General features: G+C 57.0%; 8 protein-coding genes across 8 annotated transcripts; 6 read left to right on the top strand and 2 right to left on the bottom strand.

Moving 5' to 3' along the window:
* The first annotated feature begins 1,231 nt into the window (after positions 1-1,231).
* On the top strand, positions 1,232-3,865 carry F5Z01DRAFT_292963 (glycoside hydrolase superfamily). The gene is made up of 7 exons (XM_046258821.1): positions 1,232-1,975; positions 2,028-2,206; positions 2,265-2,671; positions 2,724-3,047; positions 3,117-3,247; positions 3,309-3,604; positions 3,658-3,865. The coding sequence occupies exons 1-7, from the start codon at positions 1,455-1,457 to the stop codon at positions 3,726-3,728; spliced, it is 1,929 nt and encodes a 642-aa protein (XP_046115257.1). The 5' UTR covers positions 1,232-1,454; the 3' UTR covers positions 3,729-3,865.
* A 2,543-nt stretch (positions 3,866-6,408) lies between these two features.
* Positions 6,409-7,683, top strand: F5Z01DRAFT_627810 (uncharacterized protein; the record flags this gene model as incomplete). Its single annotated transcript, XM_046261560.1, has 1 exon — positions 6,409-7,683. The coding sequence occupies one exon, from the start codon at positions 6,409-6,411 to the stop codon at positions 7,681-7,683; it is 1,275 nt and encodes a 424-aa protein (XP_046115256.1).
* A 229-nt stretch (positions 7,684-7,912) lies between these two features.
* On the bottom strand, positions 7,913-9,219 carry F5Z01DRAFT_627825 (choline monooxygenase; the record flags this gene model as incomplete). Its single annotated transcript, XM_046261561.1, has 2 exons — positions 7,913-8,330; positions 8,396-9,219. 2 exons carry the CDS (start codon positions 9,217-9,219, stop codon positions 7,913-7,915), a joined length of 1,242 nt encoding a protein of 413 aa, XP_046115255.1.
* A 1,666-nt stretch (positions 9,220-10,885) lies between these two features.
* On the top strand, positions 10,886-12,445 carry F5Z01DRAFT_292814 (FAD dependent oxidoreductase). Its single transcript, XM_046258820.1, has 2 exons — positions 10,886-12,038; positions 12,088-12,445. Exons 1-2 carry the CDS (start codon positions 10,993-10,995, stop codon positions 12,353-12,355), a joined length of 1,314 nt encoding a protein of 437 aa, XP_046115254.1. The 5' UTR covers positions 10,886-10,992; the 3' UTR covers positions 12,356-12,445.
* A 553-nt stretch (positions 12,446-12,998) lies between these two features.
* On the top strand, positions 12,999-15,881 carry F5Z01DRAFT_663933 (uncharacterized protein). Its single transcript, XM_046264063.1, has 6 exons — positions 12,999-13,326; positions 13,390-13,501; positions 13,561-13,613; positions 13,670-14,115; positions 14,182-15,086; positions 15,143-15,881. The coding sequence occupies exons 1-6, from the start codon at positions 13,253-13,255 to the stop codon at positions 15,764-15,766; spliced, it is 2,214 nt and encodes a 737-aa protein (XP_046115253.1). The 5' UTR covers positions 12,999-13,252; the 3' UTR covers positions 15,767-15,881.
* A 661-nt stretch (positions 15,882-16,542) lies between these two features.
* F5Z01DRAFT_745038 (FAD dependent oxidoreductase) lies at positions 16,543-19,159 on the top strand (the record flags this gene model as incomplete). The annotated part of the gene is made up of 2 exons (XM_046266923.1): positions 16,543-18,960; positions 19,009-19,159. 2 exons carry the CDS (start codon positions 16,543-16,545, stop codon positions 19,033-19,035), a joined length of 2,445 nt encoding a protein of 814 aa, XP_046115252.1. The 3' UTR covers positions 19,036-19,159.
* A 677-nt stretch (positions 19,160-19,836) lies between these two features.
* On the top strand, positions 19,837-20,893 carry F5Z01DRAFT_292807 (cutinase). The gene is made up of 3 exons (XM_046258819.1): positions 19,837-20,374; positions 20,427-20,544; positions 20,599-20,893. Exons 1-3 carry the CDS (start codon positions 19,931-19,933, stop codon positions 20,778-20,780), a joined length of 744 nt encoding a protein of 247 aa, XP_046115251.1. The 5' UTR covers positions 19,837-19,930; the 3' UTR covers positions 20,781-20,893.
* On the bottom strand, positions 20,694-22,547 carry F5Z01DRAFT_292804 (Thiolase, N-terminal domain-containing protein). The gene has a single exon (XM_046258818.1). It carries the CDS (start codon positions 22,270-22,272, stop codon positions 21,007-21,009), a length of 1,266 nt encoding a protein of 421 aa, XP_046115250.1. The 5' UTR covers positions 22,273-22,547; the 3' UTR covers positions 20,694-21,006.
* Positions 22,548-23,138: the final 591 nt, after the last annotated feature.

Below are 23,138 nucleotides of genomic sequence, written 5' to 3'. Positions count from 1 at the left end.
TGGACACTTATTATTACATGTAACTAATAATACCGCAAACTGTCAATCAAGAGATCCAAAATATCCATTCTCCGGCAGACATATTTCTGTAACTGCGCTGAGTCTGTCACGCCCTCAACAAACGTGGCGCAAACAAGCACCAGACCATTGTTACTGGTCACTCTCAGATGTCCTGCTCAAGTGATTATTAATAAATGCACATCAGAAGTCACAGAGGCATGTCATCAGATACTCATGCTGTAACATCCAGAGCCTGGTACCAGACTACAGACATTGGGGGTTCACAGAGGCCTCACTTTGCGACGACTACTCGTCTGGTACCGGGTAGCACAGTGCCGTCCTCATTATTACACACAGTAAGCTCAAGTCCGCCATACAAGCTAGAACAGGCCAAGTCGTCCCGAAAGTAGAGTGATGTGATCGACAGTGCTGGATGCAACATCCCCCTCACTGCGCCCCAACCAAAGAGTGTAAGAAGTGGCCCGCAAACGGGCTTAACTCAACTCGCATGCACCAACTTGTTGCAATGGTAAGGTATGTCCAATGCGACAGTCTGTTGCCTCGAGGGCTCACGTCGACAAAGACCATGGCGTTGCTCTGAACTAGAAGCTGCAAGAGGCAGGTCGGCAGTCGGCCAGTCCATCTGGGAGGGGGCCCAATCTGCAATCCACCTGATCTGGAGCCCCGGATCATGGCTTCCCAATGCTGGGCTGTCCCCGCACGTTCATCTTGGCTGCCCTCACATTCTGCCCAGATCAAGACACAAAGAGGAGGACTACGTACGCGGACGAATGAAGCGTACGGCCAACGCATCGTCGGATCGTACACAGTCGCATCACTCCAACGTTGTTACCCTGAGAGCTGCGTCGGGACCAGCTGACACCACCTCGAGGCCGACCCCAACTCCACCACATGACGAGAGCATGCGCAGACACTGTACGTATGCGACGATCCTCGATCTCTGGAAAGCAACGGTTTCAACGTCTGTGGATACCGAACCTTGGTGAAGGGGCCTTTGTGCCTATTTCTCCTCCCACATCCTGCGTGCGCCGACATGATGCCGACAATGTAGAACGTAATGGACTCACGATCTACCATCGAATTCGAACCGACCACAACTCCACGCTCTCGGCATCCGTCATCTGCTGCGCGCAGCTCGAGTGGGGGATCTTGCAGCGAAGGCGATCCGTCGTAGCAATTGGGTTTCCCAGCGGTGAATCACGATAGAGTTCATGTTGCTCGTGTTGATCTGCAACTTTAACGTCAAAGTATAAAACCTCGCGACATTTCGCGACGCGTCCTGGGGTGAAAATTCCCCAAGTGATTGTTTATAAGCCCAGCCAGTCTTGGCTTGTGTACTTTGTTTTCTGGCTTGCTCGTGTTTGCACGATACACAACACCTCACATCAGCCGCGCGGCTCACCGTCACTCTTTTTTGGCAAATATTGTTAACCATGCACTCAGCTTGGTCGTCATCACTCGCTGTGGCTGCCCTTTGGGCTTCATGCATAGTCCACGCGCAGACACCTTACAAGGTCCAGACGCCGCCTCTCGACACTGACTGGACCTACACGGTCGGCACTGACCCATGGCCTGAGCATCCTCGGCCTCAGCTCCGCCGCGAGGCCTGGCAGAGCCTCAACGGCCTCTGGACGTGGAGAGCTGCTGCCAGCCCTGGCGATGTGGGCAGTCCTCCCAAAGCAGGCCCTCTTGACCGCGAGGTCTTGGTGCCATCTTGCATTGAGAGTGGTCTCTCCGGTCTGCAGATTCTCGATGTCCGCGACATGTGGTACGAGACCACATTCGACGTGCCTAGTGACTGGAAGGGGCAGCAAGTCCTGCTCAATTTCGAGGCCGTCGACTATGAGGCCACCGTCTTTGTCAATGGCGTCAAGAAGACGACCCATGTCGGCGGGTATGCGCGATTCACCGTCGATGTGACGGACAATGTCAAATTCGGCGGCTCCAACGACTTGTAAGCCCCACGAGGACTTGAGCTCGGGGCGTCGACTAATATGACCACGCAGGCTCGTCTTTGTGTCTGATCCGACTGACTCGGCCGTGATCCCTGTTGGCAAGCAGACCCTGAACCCTAGCCACATCTTCTACCGCTCTTGCTCGGGCATCTGGCAACAGGTGTGGATCGAGTCCGCCCCTAAAGATCACATCAGCCGTCTCGATGTCGCGGCTGACATGGATGGCCAAGGTAGGACCTTCTTACGACCTGCGAAAGCGAGAGCATGTGCTGATGTGTACCTTCACAGTGACTGTCAATGTCTTGTCCTCTGCACAGAAGAGCGCCAACGTCGAGGTCAAGGTGTTTGGCCGCAATGGCTCTGAGATTGCATCGCAGACCGGCTCGGCTGATGAGCAGTTCACCTTCACTGTAGAGAACCCTGACCTGTGGTGGCCCGACTCTCCCACTCTGTACAACCTCACCGTGACTCTGGGCGACGACGAGGTCAACAGCTACACGGGCTTCCGCACAATTTCCAAGGGCGAGGTCGAAGGTGTCATGCGACACCTACTCAATGGCGAGTTTGTCTTCCAGTTCGGTACCCTCGACCAAGGGTACTGGCCCGATGGCTTGCACACCCCGCCCAGCCGCGAGGCCATGGTGTACGACCTTCAAGTCCTCAAGAATTTCGGCATGAACATGCTCCGCAAGCACGTGAGCTCAGCTCTGCCCCCCGACACCCCTCCAAGACTGACCATTGGCGCAGATCAAGATCGAGCCCGATTTGTTTTACGAGGCCTGCGACCGCATGGGCCTTCTCGTTATCCAGGACATGCCGGCCTTGTCGGCATCCAAAACCCCCAACGACGAGGAGCAGGCCGAGTTCCAGCGTCAGCTCGAGTTGATGATCAACGAGCACAAGAGCTACCCATCCATCTACTCCTGGGTCATCTACAACGAGGGCTGGGGCCAGCGCAATTCAGACCCAGCTCCAGAGGGAGGTCTCACAGAGGTCATCCGGAAACTCGATCCCACACGGCTCATCAATTCCATCAGCGGCTGGAACGACCATGGCTACGGCGATTACCATGTGAGCAGAGCAGAGCGGCGCAGGAGGCGTGGTCAGTGTTGCACGACAGGCTGACTGACATCTTGGTAGGACAACCACAACTACGCGCACCCGCAGTGTGGAACCCCATTCTACTCGCGGCCAAAAACGCCCTATGACCCTGAGCGGATTGGTTTCCAGGGCGAGTACGGTGGTATTGGCCACAACGTGTCCATCGAGCAGTGAGTAGCACACAGCCAACACAAACTGCTGGACCCGATCGCTAACTTGGTGTGCGCACAGCCTGTGGAACGTCCAGGCCGCCATTGATACCATTCCCGAGACGTACGAGATCAACGAGGACCTCGCGTCATACAGTTACCGGTCCATGGTGTTGTTCCGCGACCTTCGTGAGCAGACGGAGCGCTACGCCTGCAGCGGTGCCGTCTACACGCAGACGACAGACGTGGAGGGCGAGGTCAACGGACTCCTGACGTACGATCGTCGCTTCATGCGGCCGGATCTCGAGCAGTGGCAAGAGGATATCCAGAGCCTGTACGAGGCTGCGGCGTCGCGCGGCGGACGGCCTGTTGGCGGCGGTAAAGTCAAGAACTAGTCTTTGTTCAAGTGTAGCGAGGCTCATGTGTGATAGACGCTCCAATCGACCCAGCTGCGCTTCTGAGGCACGACACGATGCAAAGGCTGCAGGCTACGCGACCATGATCGTCGATGTCGAGTGAAATGACGTCGTAGGATGCGACCGCTGCGCCGGGGCTCACTCGAGTCTGGCGGAGACGATGAGCACCTGATGGCTAACTTGGACGCCGAGCCGCACATTAAGCAGGCGTGCGGTACCCGAATATCTTATGTTGAGACTGAAAAACATCGCAAGGCTACTGGAGACTGAAGTGGATTTGGGACATGGACCTGGGGCGATGGTGGGGCGCTATAGAGCAGTAAGTAACTTTTCCGCACCTCGCAATTATTATCCTGCACATGACAAACAACATGAACTCTCTCTATGAGATCTTGACATGCAACGAGATATGGAATAGCGACACGGATACTTTCAGTCATCGGGCTATTGTCCTACACCGCGACGGACAGTTCTTCTCAGCATGTGATCCCCAGCGTAAAGGGTCCATCGACCAGAGTCAATTGAACCCCGAGCCGATTCCCGTTGCTCACTTTCGAGCACCTTTCACGGCGGAACTCACAGTGGCGCCAGAAATGCATTTACAGGATGAGCAAGTCTACGTCAAGGAGCCGCAGCTGATAGGCTACGGCATGTGTTCGTCAGCCGAGAAATCAACTTTTTATGAAACCCAGCTCCAAGAGATTCAAGTTTACGAGCTTCTACGGTTGAGACCGCATCCAAACATCGGTCTCTACCATGGGTGTATCGTCGAGGACAACCGCATACGAGGTCTCAGCCTTCGCCGTTATCAACGCACCCTCAAAGATGTTGTGAAAGAGGAGGAGCCGAGTTACAAACAACGACAGGTATACTTGGAAGATATCAAACGGGCCGTTGCGCATTTACATGGCTTGGGGCTTGTCCACGGTGATTTGAATCCCTCCAATGTCATGGTAGACCATAATAATCGCGCCGTACTCATTGATTTCGACTCATGCCGGCCGGCAGGCAAGCAGATGGGGCGGAAGGGGCGAACGTGGGGATGGTGCTCTGATGGATTCCCAGATACTGCCGAACTGGAGCATGATCAAGTTGCGCTGAAGCGGTTAGAGCAGGATCTGTTGGGTGGGGGCAGCATTGAGGAAGAGAAAAGATAAAAGGGGGTCTAGCGCATTCAGGGTGAATCCTTTCACTGGGGACCGCCGACAATTGTAGGTGAGGGTTGATCATTAACTTGCGGTCAAAAAGCCAACGCGTGGTGGACGTGAAGAATCGTACCTTGTAGAGGGTTTTTCCAGTCGCTTCCTAATAAATTCCACGGCTCTGGTCCGGCGATTAAATAACAGCCACATAAAGTACCAAGTTAGGCTGCCTAGCGCCGCAAAAGACGGCCAATCAATAGCGCGTACTCTGTTCGACCCCTGAGCAGCTTGTGGAGGTGGAGGTGGCTGGTGGCGGCACAGGCTCTCGCGCAGCAACACTTCTGGACTAGCTTGCTCTGTTGGTGGAAGCTCCACGCCAGCAACAGCCTCGAATTGGGTTCTTTTGCAAGTTAACCACGCACCTCTCAACAGGTACAGTAGTTAGGGAGGCCAATGTGAATGAAGCCGAATACTCGTCTGCAAAGGACCTACGGCCATTGCTTCATAGGAGCGTCAATCTGGCCCTCGAGCGTCAATTGACGAGGTCTATTTTACCCTGTAGCCCCATGGACATTTGACGAGCAAACGGGGAAGTCGCCGAGGACGTGAACCAGTGGACACCGCACGTCATGTTACAGTAGGCTACTTTCAGGCAAGCTCTCAACAGGCACAGGTGAGGCACAGCAAGCGATGACTGGAGGAGCTGCATAGTCCCTCTGCGAAATCCTGCACATCTCCAGTATTTTAGGATGCATCCCTGCACAGCCTCGTCAGCCCAACAAGTCTCGGGCGACATGGAGCGCTGCAGCCTGTCTGTCCTCTGTCGACTGTCGACTGTCGCAGGCTCACAACGCCAGGCGTGAGACACCCGCTAAAAAATGGCACCGCCCCCCCCCCGCGCCAGGTTTCAGCCTAGGCTGCCTAACAGATCGCTGTGGCGAGCGTACGGCGCAGTGCTAATGGTCCGAAGCTGCGCAGCGCCAGCACGAATAAGCGGCAGGCGCGCCCCCCGCCCCTGCATGGACGGTCCCGCACAAGGCCCGCACAAAAAAAGAAGACGGTAATTACGATTGTGCATGCGCGTCCAGGGATCAGCTCCAGTCGCTCCACCACCAGGCGCAAACTCATCTCCAGTCACTGTCAGCTGTCATCTCCCTTCTGATTACCTTGCCTGTTTCCCAACCGGCCGCCGTCAGCCGGCTACAGTACCAACACGCTCGCTTTTCTCCTGCCCGACTCTTCTCCCATCCCATCTGCTAATTGTCGATTGCCTGGCCTCGATCTCCGGGCATTGACTGTTTCTTGCGACCTGACCTGCCTCGAGCCATCCCTCCTTCCCTCCTGAGGCTCGAATCCGACGACGCACATCCTAGGGCCGCATATCAACAGCGCAGCGCGCTTCGTCCCCTCGTTCCACTTCGTCTCGGTACCCGGTTTGATGCTCGGGACTCTCAAAGACCCTTTCGCCTATGATCGGGATCTCAATGGGGTCGACGAGGTCCTCTTTCTTGACCCCGAGTCTGTCAACGCCAGCATGGTCGCTCTAAAGGACCATCCAGCAGCGCGCGTCCGTCGTTCACTATGGTCCTGGCTTCCGTTCACGCGTCAAAAGAAGCCATGGTACATGTACTCTCCGCCATCCTATTACATCCAGGTCCCGCGACAGACCCCGAATAAGCGGTTTCGACGCGTCGCCTTGATCACGGGCCTTCTCGCCCTGCTGCTCATCAAACTCATGTTCACCCTCTCCCAGGACCGGCCCCACCATGCGCCGTTCGAGACGCCAGCCTCCGACTTGATCGTCCACGGTGAACCGGTCAAGTTCCTGCCGGTGCCCCAATACCCACTGGCGCCCTTTCCCGAATCGCCAATGCACTCGTTGCTGGATGAGCAGAAGCCCCCGTCACCCTGGCTCGTGACCGTCATCAGCCCGGCCACCGACGCGGCCCGTCGCATGCTCATACGCTCGACCTGGATGCACCTGTACCGCGACGTGCCCTTTGACGCGCGCTTCGTCATCTCGAACCCGGGCCCCCAGTGGATGGAGAACATTCGCATTGAGAACCGAACCTTTGGCGACATGATTGTGCTTGACCACATCCCCGAGGATGATGTGACCGCCAATACCATCAAAACCATTGAGCTGTACAAGTGGCTCATTGCGCGGGGACACCACTACGAATTCGTGTCGAAGATGGACACGGACCTGTGGTTCAACGCACGGGGATTCTGGGAGCGATACCTGACGCCCCTGCTCCGGGACGACGACGCGGGGCGGCCTAGGGCGCTCGTCGAGCGCACCATCATCGGCGAGCTGTATTTCTCCAAGCGACACGACCTCGTCTTCCCGCACGGCGCCATGTACACGGCCACCTGGGACATGGTGGAGCTCCTGTCTAAGCTGCAGGACGAGCACAACGTGATCACCGGAGAGGACATGGCGGTAGCCATGCTCATGCTCCGGGGCCGCGAGGTGGCCAACATGATCAACTTCAAGGGCACGGAAAAGTTCGACTACGACGACGGCGACTCGAGAGGCGACGGGACGGCGTGGGCCCGCCGGCGGACGCACCCCAATGCGACGCAGCACGCCATTGCCGGCCAGGACGCGCTCGCCGTGCACCAGCTCAAGGACGAGAAGCTGTTCCTCAAGGTGGCCGACTGCTTCGACGAGCGCGGGGTGCGGCAGGCCCCGACGTCGGGGCCCGAGCGAGAGCCTCCGTTCCGCGTGCGGTGGTGGGACCTGATGATGCGCTTCAAGCTGGTGACGACGTGGAGTTCGCGATTTGACATGATACCCGACTCGTTGTGGAAGATGGACAACGGGAGCTGGATTTGTGATGATATTTGGCGTTTGGGCCGGTCTAGAACGGGATACCTAGAGGAACAGTCCATTTAAGCGAGCATTGTATACTGCTTTTAATTTACACAGACTAATGTCTACTTCTGAAGAAATTGTGTTGATCAACCGCAGGTGTGTGTGTGTGTGTGTGTGTGTGTGTGTGTGTGTGTGTGTGTGACATATTATGAGCATTGTACTATGTAGTCAAACAAGGTCGCTAAACTGGATCAGTCTTGTCAAGGAAAGCAGATATCCATCATTAATCATCAAACATCCCACATGCCCCTCAGAACGCCAGCGCCTCCTTGTTGGCGACCGGGCAGTCCAGGGCACTGCACAGCTTCATGTCATTGTTGCTCGCCGTCGCGGACGAGGGGATCTGCTGGCGGGACGGCCAGATCTCGCGGCCGGCGTCCTGCTCGCGCTTGTGGTGGGCGACCATGTGCTCGCGGACGAGGCGCTGGAAGTAGAGGGGCCCCTTTTCCATGCGCGGGTGCATCTCGCCGTTGACAAAGACGCCCGTGTTGAGGTTCTTTTGGGCGTTGGCGCAGAGGTACTTGTCCTCGGACATGATGCGCTTGTACATGGACGTGATGAGCTCAAAGTCCTCGTCGCTCGAGTTCTTGTTGCGGAAGACCTCGTAGCGCATGACGGAGTTGTTGGGCCCGCTGGGGACGAAGCGCTGGATCATGAAGAAGTGTGGTCTGGGTGGACGGTCAGCCTTTTGTTCTTGGAAAGTATGTGATGAGATGGAAAGAAGGAGACTTACGTGACGTTCATGGAAGCGTTGGGGAAGTAGTAGGAGGCGGCCACTCGGAACCCCTTGGCAATCTGCTCGGGCGTCGGGTTGCCAAAGTGCTGGATGTGCCCCCCCTTTGTCTCGACGCGGTAGCTCTCGAGGTCGGCGATGGAGGGGATGTCCGGGTGGGATGTCTTGCAGTGGTAGCACTCGTTGTAGTTGTCGGCCAGGATCTTCCAGTTGTACTCGCCCTCCATCTCCCAGGTGTGGTCGAACTGGTAGTCGTCCCAGTTGTAAAAGTCGAACCGCTCCTGGGTGTCGACGCCCTCAAGGTCGTCCTTCCAGGCAACCTCGGGCCGCGCGCCGCCATCGAGGTTCACCCAGATGAAGCCCTTGTCGTCAATGTGCACGTGGATGGGGAGCAGACTGCTCTGGGACTTGTCAAAGCCCTCGAGCTCTTGGTAGCCGGGGGCCTTGGCGAGCTTGCCGTTCAGGCCGTACGACCAGCCGTGGTACTTGCACGAGAAGACGTGGTTGCGGCCCGAGTCCGCGGTGACAATGGGGAACGCTCTGTGACGGCAGACGTTGTGGAAGGCGTTGATGTTGCCCTGGCGGTCACGGCAGATGATGAACTCGAAGCCGGCAATGTCATACCGCAGCCACTCGCCATTCTCCTGGAGACGGAGCTTGTGCGTTGTGAGAAGCCACTTTTTGCTAAAGATGGCTCGGCGCTCGAGCTCGTACATCTCCTGAGAGGTGTACCAGGGGGCGGGCAGGGCGCGCACTGGAGCATTGTCGTCTTGGGCGGCCGGTGCTGCCTTGCTTAGGCCAATGTAGTTGAATAACGAAGACATTTGGTATGGTTGATTGTGATTTCCAGTGACGGAAGATGGGTATTGTGGTATAATAGAGAACTTAATTCAGGGGGGAGTGACACTCGTGCGTATCTCTCTCTGCTTTGTACATGTAGTTGGGTCTTATCTTCCAGAGCTCATAGTCTGAACTCTCTTTAATATCCCGTGGCCAGTCCTCTGAGTGCCTCATCATCACTTGGACACCCTGTTTCGGTACACACCTCGTCGTGCGGTGATGTTGACAAGCCGTCGGACACTCTGATATGGCGGCCACGGAGGCCGGTCACATGATCGGAGTAGCCAACCGCAGGCGCCGGACAATACCACGAAAGGCGTTCGTGGCGTTGATACGGGAGTGGCACGGGCAGATTGCGTCTGGATAAACAATCATGGGAGTGCTCAACCTGGTGTTGCGGTGAACGTGCGATGTCGCCCTGGTAGGTCATTTGACGTGAGACCGGCAGTGCAGTCGGCGGACGCAGGGTCTGGCGCCGGTGATGGTGGGAGACCGCCGGAAACATGTAGCATCGTCGTTTTCCATCACGGGCCGTATCGCGATGTACGCGGACGAGACATGGAGTCAGTAAGCACAGGTACTGGTCGTATGACCTGGGTGAAGGCTGTATCCGGCGATGTCCATCAACCACTTCGACTGCTGTGAAATGAAGTCGAGGAGCTGGTCCCCAAAGACGATGCACAAGTCCCGAGATGCTATTGTGGCACGAGAAAAGCCAATTCCCAGGAATAGATCAGCATGTGGCAGCCACATATTCATCTCCCGCGATGGCAGACAAGCTTTCCAAGCTCCAGCAACCCGCTGTGGCGCGCCGCTTTAAGTTAGACGCACTCTGGGATCTTATCATTTTCCCCAATTCCGTGTCCCCAGATTCTGTCTGTTATCTGTCCATTGTGCGAAAGAGACAGGGAGGGCTGGACATCCACGAGTCAAGCTTCCCCTTCTAGCTTGCCTGATCTAGAGTACACGTACGCAGACCTGCATGAAGATGTGCCACTACGGAGGGCCCGGCTTTGACAGAGTTTCATGTACAGAGCATGCAGGGATATTTTGATGCGTTCGTACTGTCATCATGATGAATTGGAGTGGACGGACTGGCAATCCGGGGACTGTGGAGTTGGCCACGGCCACGGCCACGGGAGAGGGACCGGCATGTCTAGACCCGAGCTCGGACACTTTCCATGTCACGGCAAGCACACCTAGATGCCAGTTTAGGGCAGGCGATAGCATATGCTGCATTAGCGTAGATCAGCAGAGCTCGTGCGGAGAAGAGTCAGTCGCCGTTGGCGTGTCACGCTCCAGCGCCAAGTCTGGAATCTGGACTCTGGCGAGAAGCGCCTCCGTCCGACAGACAATCATGGATATCAGCCTTCGCGTTGGCTCTGGCGTCTGCAATGCTGCCCATCTCCGATTAAAGCCACGCCCTGCTAATTATATCATCAAAGATAACCTGGCGTTGGGTCCTTTGGGAACACCAGAGATCCCACGTGATCGGCGTACACTATCGCAGCCGACATCGGCCCTCTGGAGCGCCCGCGTCTAATCAAATGCGCATCGATGTTCGATACCAGCAGGCCAAGGCTCTTGGATAGTTTGTTTGAGCGATCGTGCTGTAGCTGAAGGGCGGAGTGTATCGAGCACACACTGCATGTTCAGTCGAAGTGATTCATATTGCTCACTCAGCTCATCATCAAGACATCTCGGACTCTCACCCTTTGTCCGTCACCCCATCATCAATATCTAGCTGCAACCTCACAATGTCCCGCCCCAAATCATACCTCATAGTAGGCGCGGGCGTCTTTGGTGTGTCTACAGCATACCATCTCATCCAAAAGTACCCCGGCGCCAGCGTCACCTTGGTCGACCGCGACGCCTTTGACGCTGACAGCCGCGTCGCCGCCTCATGGGACTGGAACAAGGCCGTCAGGGCCGACTATGACGATATCGTCTACTGCCAGCTGGCGCTCGAGGCCCAGGACATCTTCAACAACGACCCCCTGTGGAAGCCCTACTTCCACGAGACGGGCGTGTACTGGATGTGCCGGAGTGACTATGGCCGCAAGGTGATTGACAACTACCGAAAGCTGGGGCGCAAGGCGGCGCTGGAGGTTGTCCCCGTGGAGGAGGCGCGCAAGCGGTACGGAGGTCTCTTTGGGGACGCGGACTACACAGACGTGAAGGAGGTGCTCATCAACAAGACCAGTGGCTGGGCGGCGGCTGGTGACTGTCTGCGTGCCGTGACCCGCAAGGCGATGGACCTCGGCGTCAAGTATGAGGTTGCCGATGTGGCAGGTCTTGAAATCGATGCGCAAAGCAACTGTCGGGGCATCACAACGTCCGCTGGCAAAACACTGCGAGCCGACCACGTTATCTTGAGCACGGGCGCATACACACCCAAGCTCCTGGAGCTGTGCGCCGCCAAGACTGGGAGAGACAAACTGTCCGCTGGTGACAGGATCGTTGCTGGTGGCATTACCACGGGGATGGCGAAGCTTGACGAGGAGTCTGTCAAGAGATTCACCGACATGCCCGTCGGGTTCCAGGGATATCCTGCGGACGTTGGCCCTTTCCTGGGCTCTCTACCGCCCACAAAGGACAGACAGCTCAAGTGGTGGGGATGGACCATCTTCAAGAATACGCAAGAGGTTCTGCCCGGTCGATATCTGTCAGCGCCTCCAGCAGAGCCGGACTATGCTCAGTGGAAAGTGACTGGCAAGCTAAAGGAGGATATAAACCACGCCAACAGATCCTTTTATGGCAAAAGGGGCGCCAAATGGACCATGGAGAAACATCGCATTTGCTGGTAGGCCATCTCGTGCGAGTTGTCTGCAGAGAAGACTGACAAATCCCAGGGACGCTTTCACAACGAGTGGTGACTTTATCATCTCGCCGCATCCAGCAGCCAAAGGACTTTATGTCGCGACCTGCGGTTCATTCCACGGGTTCAAGTTTTTCCCGGTGCTGGGCAAGTATGTCGTCCAGATGCTCGAAGAAGCACTTACCCCTGAGCTGGCTGGGCGGTGGGCATGGGACAGGGAGAGACCTGATCCAAAGTATAATCCAGAGTGGCCACGCGCGGAGATGGACGACCTCCGCGATCCGATACAGGCCAAGCTATAGTCCTCTAGAACGGCACTTGCTCGCCAGGTATAGAACATGTGAAGTAATACATGAGCGCTTCTAGTGCTCCATATGACGTTTCGTGGCGAGCGACCTTGGATGTGTACGTGTATGATGCATGCAGCATGACTGTTTCGGGTACTGGCGAACATGAACTGCATTAGAGGCCGCTTTTAGTTCATGTTTCTGATGCGACATAGACCACCGGGCGAGGCATGCATCGGCGGGATCGCCTCGATATGCGGAGTAACATGTCCGCGCAGGCAAGTTGGAGAAGACGGTGCGCGAGCGCATCGCCTCGCATGGCGTGTCACGTCGTGTCTGGTCGCAGTATGTAGCAGCACCCCTCTTGCAATACTTGCCACTGTCTTCAAGGAACTTGGGCATGTTGGTTTGTATCTCCCGCCTTCAATGCACCTGGAGCAGATGGAGGCGTTGGGCATCGCTGCTGGGTGGCCTTTGATGGCACCAGACCGCACTGCAGCCATCGTCGTGGAGGTGCAGGAGTTGTGAGCCCCTGCGTTGCAAGGCCCAGGGAAGAGTGAGAAGTGAACGAGACGAGAAGAGTGAAAGTCAACAAGGACAAGATAAGCAAGACGAATGTCTGTATCGCGAGACGCGTCTTATCTCGACGGCTAGCTGGATGCGGTAAAACCTAGATCAGGCTGGCTGCCTGCCTGCCTGCCTGGCGAGACCCCTCACCGAATTAAAGCAGCACCCGTGACCTGACAATCAGATTCAGGTTACGTACTTATTATATTATCATCACCGACTCTCACCTCCAAGGCTCATTCATCCCTCATCATTGCTGGTTCTTCGTTCAATCACCGTCACCTGCACGGCGCTCGGGCGTCGAGGCTGATCCTAGAGACCTAGACCTACGAGACTCGATGAAGGATGACACCCAGCGTCGAAGATAACGGCGCGGGTCGCGGACGAAGGAGGTCGCATCACGCCTGTTTGCCTTGCCGGTACGTGCCAAAGGCGCTATTGCTACAAAGAGCAAAGGAGAGAATTTACTAACGCTCTCATAGTCGCAAAAAGACAAGATGCCCCGGCGAGAGACCCGCTTGCTCGAGCTGCTCGCGCCTCGGACAGCAATGCTCCTATCCGCCCGCGCCAAGACAAGCACGAGGAAGTCATTCGGTACGAGAGACCAAACAATACACAGATGCCGCAATGACAACGACTGACAAAACACGCAGGATGAAAGACTGGCGCACTTGGAAGAGAAGCTCGATCTCCTCCTCAGTGGCAGGTCGTATCCACGCCCTGTAGCGAAGCCCCTTGCAGACAATCTAACTGGATGCTCAGGCAACGCCGCCCGCCGCATACCCGCCGCCATACATCAGAAAGCATCCATCGCGACGCCTCCGACAAGTCACAGTCTGTCACGCCGCCCGCGCGCGAGCAGAGCGAGCCGCTCAACCACTCGTCCGCCATCACGTTTGAGTCGGACGACTCGAGCTTGCGGCCCAGTCTGTCCGACATTGCCATTGGGGTGAGACTCTACTTTCAATACTGTCACAGACAGCCCATCTGGTGCTTTGACCGCGAGGATGTCCATGACTGCGGCGCCATACCGGAGGAGCTGGCCTGCAGCATCCTCGCCCTGACGTCGCGCTTCCTCGACAACCGCAGCCAGCTGCAGTTCCACGGGGAGACGGCAAAGACTCTGATTATGCTACGCATAGCAAATGGCACGGTAGGCCTCGGAACCGTTGAGAGCTTGTGTCTGTTGTCTTACTCGTCTTTCATAGGTATGTTCTCGCTCCCATGCTCATGCACGTCTTATGTCAGTGACACGTTGACTTATCATGTGGAAGATGGCAACCATCACCTCGGCCAGTTCCATCTGGGCCTTGCGTTCCAGATCTGTCGCTCCGCCATGCTGGATCTTGAGTCATCCTACCGGATGGACGACCCCTTACAGGAGAGGAAGAAGCGGTGTTTCTGGAGCCTGCAGCTCTTGCAGCAGTGCTACGGCCGCCAGGATGGAGTACTGAGCCTGCCCAGCGACATATGGGGCCCCCTGTACGCGCCGAGCAACGGCGGCAGCACAGAGCTGGATCCCACCGTGCCACCGCTGCCGCGAGATGAGCTCGGTTGCGCGGGGCCGCACGAGAACGGCATATGGAATACTGGCGTGCACCTTGCGTGGGTCTGGAGCCAGGTGAGGAAGTATGTCACAGACTGCGCGCACAACGTCCTGCGCGAGCCCTGGCGGCGCGACTCGCCCTATGCCAAGGTCATTTCCGACTTTATGGAGATTGAGAACAGGATACCCGTGTCTCACCGGTACGACACGGCCAAATTCTACAAGCGAAAGGTCGAGGAGATCAAGGTCAACCGGGACTACTGGGCGCCGTGGTTGAGAGAGCAGTTCACGTACCACGCCATCCACACGGTCATGAACCACCCCTTTATCTACATTATAGGGGCACAGCACAACCCCAACCTGGCGATACCCAACACCTTCTGGAAGCGGTCGTCCGAGCTGGCGCTGCTGCACGCAACCTGGATCGTCCGCATGATCGACATGGTGGTGGACAAGCAGGTACCGCTGGCCGATCCATTCTTCGGACACGTCGCGGCGATCGCGGCCACGGTGCATCTATACTACTGCTGCGCCGCGGCCGCACGATTAAAGCACAAGTCGAATGCCGACTTTTCAAAATGCAGGAGGTTTCTCAAGAATTTTATCCCCTACTCGGCAGCATGTGCCGGACTGGTATGGACATCCCACAAGCTTGTGATGGGGAAATGAAACGCTGACAACGGCTACAGGACAGGAACCTCGACAAGATGACACGCATGGCGGTAGGACCAGAGAGCATGGACGTCGAGGACTGGATGCCTTCCAAAATTTACCTCAGCATCCCCCTCATGTGGGAGACGCTGCGTTTCACCACGGAACAGGGATCGCTACCGAACCAGAGCCCAGGCATACTAGACGGCTCACTGATCCCCCCCCTGTCTCACGAGGACACGGACGAGGACTCGACCATTGAGATTATCGTCGCCACGTCGCCAGAAATCATCATCAACACGGCCGAGGGCGGGCAAGAGGCGCCCTCCTTCTCGCACCGCGGACCGGGTCAGCCCTCGAGGAGTGCAGGATGGAACAGCCAGAACACTGTCAACACGGGAAGCAACCAACAGCCCCAACACCTTGGAACGAGCGGCAGTGGCGGCGGCGCCGGGAGCAGCAGCAGCGGCGGTGAAAAGCACGGGGAGCAGATGGACTTTCTGAGCTTCAACTTTACCCCCTGGCTGTACGCCGACTCGGCGCAGTTTGCCAACATGGGCGACATGGGGCTGGCCGACCCGCAGCCTGCGATGCCCGAGGACAGGGGCTCTGCGTGGTGGCAGGGCGAGAACTTTAGCAATATCATGTTCAATCATTTCTGAGGGAGAGCGCGTGTAGAGTAGAAGCGTTGGCATTTCGGGAGTTTTCCTTCCTGTTGTACATATAGACTAGGCTGAAAGGACGCCCCTGGACGAGCATTGTTCCAAACATAACCACAATACTTGATTCACAAGACCCCGGTGTTCGAAGGCTTTGTGTCAGTGAGCACGAGCAAGCGCATTGAGGAGGATGCCCGAGATCGGACCTCCCAGCAGCACGCGTTGCGTAATGCGTCCAACATGAATGGACGGAGTCTAATGCTTCAACACCTCCAGGCAGTCGAATTTGGCGACCGTACAACACGACACCTGACCGCTGCCGACGAGCCCAGACCTGTGCTGATACACCCCATCGTGCGTCAGCCACCCTCCCGTGTCCTCCATCCTCCGTCCATCACGAAGCCAGCATGCACCTCTCGTGAGGATCTTCACCTGAATTTGGAGAATGGCTACCCCGCATTCTAGTCTAGACCCCTTATCATACCGACCGATATGCAGCCGCTTCTAGACGCAAGCAACGACACGTCTCTGGACCACTATCAGGCGACCTCGCGCACGCACGGCGCCGATGCGCATAGGCCGATCACGTGAGCGCATCGCCTCTACCATCTCATGCTGATCAGATAGACATCGTGATCAAGGATAAGGAGATGATATGTTGATGGTATCATTGATCTTAAGAAGCCGTGCAACATGGTGCACTAATCATTGCCCTCCCTGACATCCAGCCTGGTTTGGCTGCTTGTCTTTGTCTTTCACACACAGAGGCACACCTCACAATGACGATGGACAAGCGCGTGGTGATCATCGGTGCCGGCATCGTGGGCACAAACCTGGCGGACGAGCTCGTCTCGCGAGGATGGACCAACATCACTGTCGTGGAGCAAGGGCCGCTTCGTATGCCGGGTGGCTCGACGTCGCATGCTCCTGGTCTCGTGTTTCAGACCAACGCCTCCAAGAGCATGACAGAGTTCGCCAAGTACACCGTCCAGAAGCTCCTCTCCATCGACTGCTTCAAGCAGGTGGGCGGCCTCGAGGTCGCAACGACACCGGAGAGAATGGAGGAACTCAAGCGCAAGCACGGCTACGCCACGTCCTGGGGCGTCGAGACGCACCTCTTGACGACGGAAGAATGCGTCGCGCTCTATCCGCACTTGAGCAAAGACATCGTCTTGGGAGGTTTCCACATCCCGAGTGATGGTCTCGCGCTCGCAGCGCAGGCTGTCCAACTCCTCATTGAACGTACGCGCAAGGCGGGTGTTCAGTATCTCGAGCACACGCCTGTCACTGGCTTTGTCAAGGACGACGACACCATCACAGGGGTGATCACACCCAATGGGACGATTCAGACAGACATTGTCTGCTCATGTGCTGGCTTCTGGGGCGTCGAAGTGGGCGCACTGGCAGGCGTGCCCATCCCTCTTCAACCCATGGCCCATCAGTACGTCAAGACGACTGCCGTGCCCAAGCAAAAGGGGCGCAACCCAGAACCCAACGGCGCCACACTGCCCATTCTTCGATACCAAGACCAAGACCTGTACTATCGTGAGCACGGAGACCGGTATGGAATCGGGTACTATGGCCACAAACCCATGCCCGTCACCGCAGCGTCTCTGGGCCCGACAGCCAAGAACGTGAGTGAGAGCAACATGCCCTCACGACTGGCCTTCACCCCGGAGGATTTCGAGCCAGCGTGGAAACTCACGCAGGAGATGCTCCCCGCGCTGCGCGACAGCCAGATTGCAGAGGGCTTCAACGGCATCCTGTCCTTCACCCCGGACGGCGGGCCCCTCGTGGGACGCGCCCCCAACCTGGAGGGCTTCTACGTCGCCGAGGCCGTCTGGGTCACCCACTCAGCCGGTGTCGCCCGGTCTCTCGCCGAGGTCTTGACGACCGGCAAGTCCACGATCGACCTGTCTGGCGCCGAGCTGTCTCGGTTCGAGGACATTCAGCTTGCGCCCGACTACGTGACCGAGACCTCCTCGCAGGACTTTGTCGAGGTCTACGACATTATCCACCCCCTGCAACCCAGGGAGTCCCCGCGCGACCTGCGGGTGACGCCCTTTCACGCTCGACAGAAAGAACTGGGTGCCTTCTTCCTGGAGACGGGCGGCTGGGAACGGCCGCAGTGGTACGATGCCAACGCCAAGCTTCTGGGAGACCTCCCGCCCCGGTGGCAGCCACGCGAGCGTGACGCCTGGTCGAATAGATTCTACTCGCCCATCACGGCTGTCGAGGCGTGGAAGACGCGCACGGCCGTCGCAATGTACGACCAGAGCCCCATACGCCGCATCGAGGTCTCCGGACCGGGCGCGGAGAGTTTGCTGCAGCGTCTCATGACGGTTGATGTGTCAAGGAATGCGGGAACGATCACTTTCGCGTTGATGCTGGATGACCATGGTGGTGTTCGCAGCGATGTATTCGTTGCGCGGCTGGCGAAGAACCTCTATAAACTGGGCGCGAATGGTCCAACGGACGTGGCCTACTTGACACGGGAAGCTCGCTTGCAATCGTCGACCGATTCCCGACGCTTTGTTCATGTGCGTGATATTACCGGTGCCACTTCGTCCATTGGACTCTGGGGACCTCGCGCAGGGCAGGTCATGGGGTCGTTGAGCTCAGACAAGCAGCTCGCTGAGTTTTCACCCATGAGGGTCACGCGGACACACATTGCAGGTTTACCTGTCTTGTTGCAGAGTATCTCTTTCCTGGGTGAAACTGGGTGGGAGATCCAAACTAGCGCCGAGAACGGTCAACGGTTGTGGGACGCCGTGTTCCAGGCTGGCCAAAGCCATGGTATCGTCGCTGCAGGACGAGCTGCGTTCAACTCTCTGCGCATGGAGAATGGCTTCCGTTCATGGGGCACAGATGTGACCACCGAGCACAACCCGTTCGAGGCTGGGTTCGCTGACGCAGTGGACACGTCCAAGGCGGACTTTGTCGGTCGTGCTGCGCTGGTGCGGCTGTCCAAGGCGCCTTTGACCAAACGTATTCGCTGCTTGACACTGGAAACCACGGGGACTGTGATGATGGGCAAGGAACCGGTCTACCTTGACGGGCAAGCGATCGGCTACGTGACGAGTGCAGCTTTCGCGTACACGGTCGGCAGGCCGATTGCGTTTGCCTACCTGCCGAATGAAGTCCAAGAAGGGTCAAGAGTTGAGATTGAGTATTTTGGGAGGCGGTATGCTGCCACTGTGGGCAAAGGGGTGCGGCCAGAGCCTGTGGTTGGCACAAACGTGCAGCATGGGGTCAGAGAGGCACGACTGTAGGCATGGCGTTGCATTAGACGTCAAGGGGTTTGCGATAGTATGCATTTTGCCATAGTACGATGTAATGATGATCTATGAACACACAAGAGAGTCGACTGCGTTCAGCATGTCTGTGTCAGGAGACAACACACGTGTGCCCCGACAGGCTGGAGTGCCGTCGACTTCATGTTAGAAGCCTCGACTCTTTTCTACCTTGCGACTGTCAAATCTCAACAAAAAGGACAACTCCCGTCATCCATGTAATCGGAAACGGATGCAAGGGGTTTGTCAACGCCCAAATAGGCAGCTCAATGCTACAATCCAGTTCCCCCGCATGGACGGCATTGACAAGTTCTAGATCGCCCAGGGATAAGTAGTGGCCAACCCATCCAGGGGTCACATCGAGTGCCGTATCGAGCGTGGCTTGGCTGGCTTGGCATGGGGAACCGCTTCGATTCCATTGACACCATCTGCAGGCACCGAGACGTGACCTCCCCAAACGGGGTCGTAGGCCGTGGATGTATGCGACTCATCGTTAACAGGCGGAAATCTGTTACCGCTCGTAGGTAGTATTCCTACCGTAGACCACGATGTGTTCAATGTATGCAGGTTCGTGGACGAAACAATAGTTCCTCATGCGTCCGGTGAACAATGCTGCAGACGCATACTCCCGGTGCAAACACTGTCCAAATCCGACATGTTGGGCCGAAGGCATCGTGGTAATGGTTGACTATTTGATTGCTCAGGGACATTCATTCATGTACCACATGGGCATGTGATTTGTATATCTCGATTGGTCTTGCTTGGAACCATCTATATAATGACAGGACGCGCCCTCTGAAGCCACAGAAACCAACCCTCTCACACTCGACAAGTTCCCACCCAAACACCACTCTTTTATACACACTCGTTCATCATGAAGGTCACCCAGGTCATCTTTGCCCTCTGCGCTGCTGGCTTCACCGCCGCCGCCCCCGTCGAGACTGAGGTCGACATTGCCTCCCTTATCGAGGCGGACGCGGACTTCCCCCTCGCCGAGCTCGAGAGCTACTACGAGAAGAAGCTCAACGTGAATGTCTCGGGTCTCAAGGCTCGCCAGTACACTAGCAGCACCTCCAACGAGCTCACCGATGGCACCGCCTGCCGCGCCGTCACCTTGATCTACGCCCGAGGCACCGGCCAGGACGGCAACATTGGCGACCCGGCTGCTGTCGGCCCTCTGTTCTTCAACAGCCTGGCCTCGCGCATCGGCCGCAACAACCTGGCCGTGCAGGGCGTGGACTATCCGGCCAACGTCATTGGCTTCCTTTCCGGCGGCGACGCGGCTGGCAGCAGGACCCTCGCCTCTCTCGCGCAGAGGGTATGATTCCAAGTGTCCTCCTATTCCATGGACTCGACTGACTTCTTGACAGGCTGCGACCCAGTGTCCCAACACCGAGATTGTTCTCAGCGGCTACAGCCAGGGTGCTCAGCTCGTGCACAACGCTGCCGCGATGCTCTCGACTGCTGTGACCAACCGCATCACCGCTGGTACGTCGAGCCTATGAATTCATCGACAAGACACTTGACACTGACATGTTCTAGTCCTCACCTTTGGCGACCCCAAGCAGAACCAGGCCTTTGGCTCCATCCCCTCGTCGCGCACTCGCGTCATCTGCCGCGCTGGGGACACCATCTGTGCCGGCAGCATTATCCCCAACGAGGCGCACACGCTTTACCAGGAGAACGCTGCGGACGCTGCCGCCTGGGTGGCTGCCCGCGTCTGAGGGCAAAGGGTGATATTCGAAATGGGTGGGACGTGAGATGAAATCGTAATGATTTGATGACTTTGACGGTATTTTCTTTGCTCTCGAGGCGCTCCCACAAAGCAGCGCAGTATAAAGGGGTCCACGCTGTCGTATGTACACATGTATTCGTAGGCGACCATGAAGATCAGAACTATTCTAGTCATCTTGTATATATCACATTGGGGACTTTCTCGCACCTCTTTGCTTACTCGCGCACGTACAAGCCGGCCATGCCCATCCCAGTTCCCACGCACATGCTCACGACACCGACCTCACCACCGTCCCTCTTCAACCCATGCAGCAGAGTGCTCGTCATACGCGCACCCGTGGCACCCAGAGGGTGGCCAAGCGCAATCGCGCCGCCGTCAGGGTTCACTCTGCCCTTTGTCCACTCCTCTTCGAGACCCAACTCCCTCACGCAGTGGATGGCCTGGCTGGCAAAGGCCTCGTTGATTTCCCAGCGCTGCACATCGCCATTTTCAAGACCAACCTGTTTCAACAATTTGGGGATGGCCAGAGCCGGTCCAATGCCCATCTCGTCAGGGGCACATCCCACCGTCACAGCGTTGACAAACTTGCCGATAATGTGCTGGCTCAATCCAAGCTCCGTCGCCGTGCTGCGTCGCATGAGCAGCGTCGCCGCCGCGCCGTCTGATACCTGACTCGAATTGCCGGCTGTCGAGACACCGTCCGGCTTGAACGCGGGCTTCAGCTTCGTGAGGGCCTCGAGGCTGATCGAGTCTCGGATGCCGTCATCGTTCTGCGCTGTAATTGTCTTCTCGTCGCCGACCTTGTTCCCTTGCTTGTCCATCTCCTGGAATCGAGTCGTCACGGGGACAATCTCCTGCGCAAAGCTACCGTCCGCGCGGGCCTTGGCGGCGCGACGATGCGACTCGACGGCAAAGGCATCCTGATCACCGCGCGACACGCCATACCGCTCCGCCACGTTCTCCGAGGTGATGCCCATGGACATGACGCAGTCCCTCGCGTCCTTGACGGGGGACTCCTTGAGGGCAGGCCAGTAGTGCTCCGGGATGGCGCGACTACCATAGTTCCTAGTCATGCTCTCCATACCAGCCCCGATGCCCACGCTGATCATGCCAGTGCGGATCTGCGCCGCGACATTGGCAATCGCCTGCAGCGACGACGAACACGCGCGGTTGACGGTGTAGAGCGAGGTGGTGTGGGGGTAGCCAACGTGGTTCATGGCCATGCGACTGGCCTTGGAGCCGCCCAACTCCGAGAGCACGACGCCCACGGCGACATCCTCGATGACGGCGGGATCGATCCAATCTTTGCCGTGGGTGTCGAGCGTGGCACGCAGGACGGTGGAGAGGAGCTCTTCCGGGTAGGCGTCTTTCAGCTGGCCCTTGTAGGAGCGGGTAATGGGCGTGCGCAGGGAGGAGAGGACGACGACGTCGGAAGGCGCCTTTGTGAGGACGGCCTTGATGCCGTTGGGTAAGGATGACATGGCGACGGCTGTGGGGGGTGGATTGGCTTGCGGTGAGGTGAAGACGGACGGGCGTCTGTGATGAGGTAGAGCACGAATATGTACGTTCCGTATGGCTGGGCGGCCGGTTAAGGAATCACCCGCACCAGATCGAGAGTCGTCCGGCGGCGGATACTGTGGCGGACACCGTCGTCGTGCTGGGTTTGTAGGCCACAGATGCGCTGCAATGGTCTATGAATGTGTTTTTGAGTGTGCAAATAGGTTTCCTTTGTAAGAATTGAGCACTTTTTGAATTGGATAATGCTTCTCGGCTCTCCTGCGTCGGAGAATGCCGCGTCCTGGCACATGCACGTACTGTGCGCTACCCCAGCTTCCAGCGGCCTGCCTGGAGTCCTGGACCCACTCGGCACTCGATCACGGCAATGCTCGGCTGCCTCCATTCGGGACGTGGAGGAACGATGAGTGCTGATGTCCATCCTCGATAGTGGTCAGTCAGGAGCAGCGTCAGATGTCAATTTGCGTCAACGATGGATATGGCCGTAGCTTGACGAATCTGGTGATGCTGGTGAGAACAGGTAGCTATTCGCCTACCCTAAACCATGTTGGCTGGAGCTTCAGGTCGGGAGAAGATCAAGGCTGCCAGGGCCCGTGGAGTATAACAATCTTGTCGCCAGGCCTGACAATCAAATTTATTTGCCATGTATGCATTCTCCATCGCACGTAGCCGGTCGAGCTAAAAGGCTGTCTGCCTTGACAATGATTAAATAAAACAAACATACGGTTGCAGTGTAAGATTAAAACACACAGCGCAAAGAAGCTCAAAATAATGAAAAGAAACTATGAGATCGAGCCCAGACACTGGATATGAATCAAAAACATTGATTCAT

The sequence above is a fragment of the Emericellopsis atlantica genome (assembly GCF_019669845.1).
Source record: "Emericellopsis atlantica unplaced genomic scaffold F5Z01scaffold_28, whole genome shotgun sequence".
Lineage (NCBI taxonomy): Eukaryota > Fungi > Ascomycota > Sordariomycetes > Hypocreales > Bionectriaceae > Emericellopsis > Emericellopsis atlantica.
Note: the sequence above shows the minus strand (reverse complement) of the source record. Positions and strands in the feature narration are given on the sequence as shown.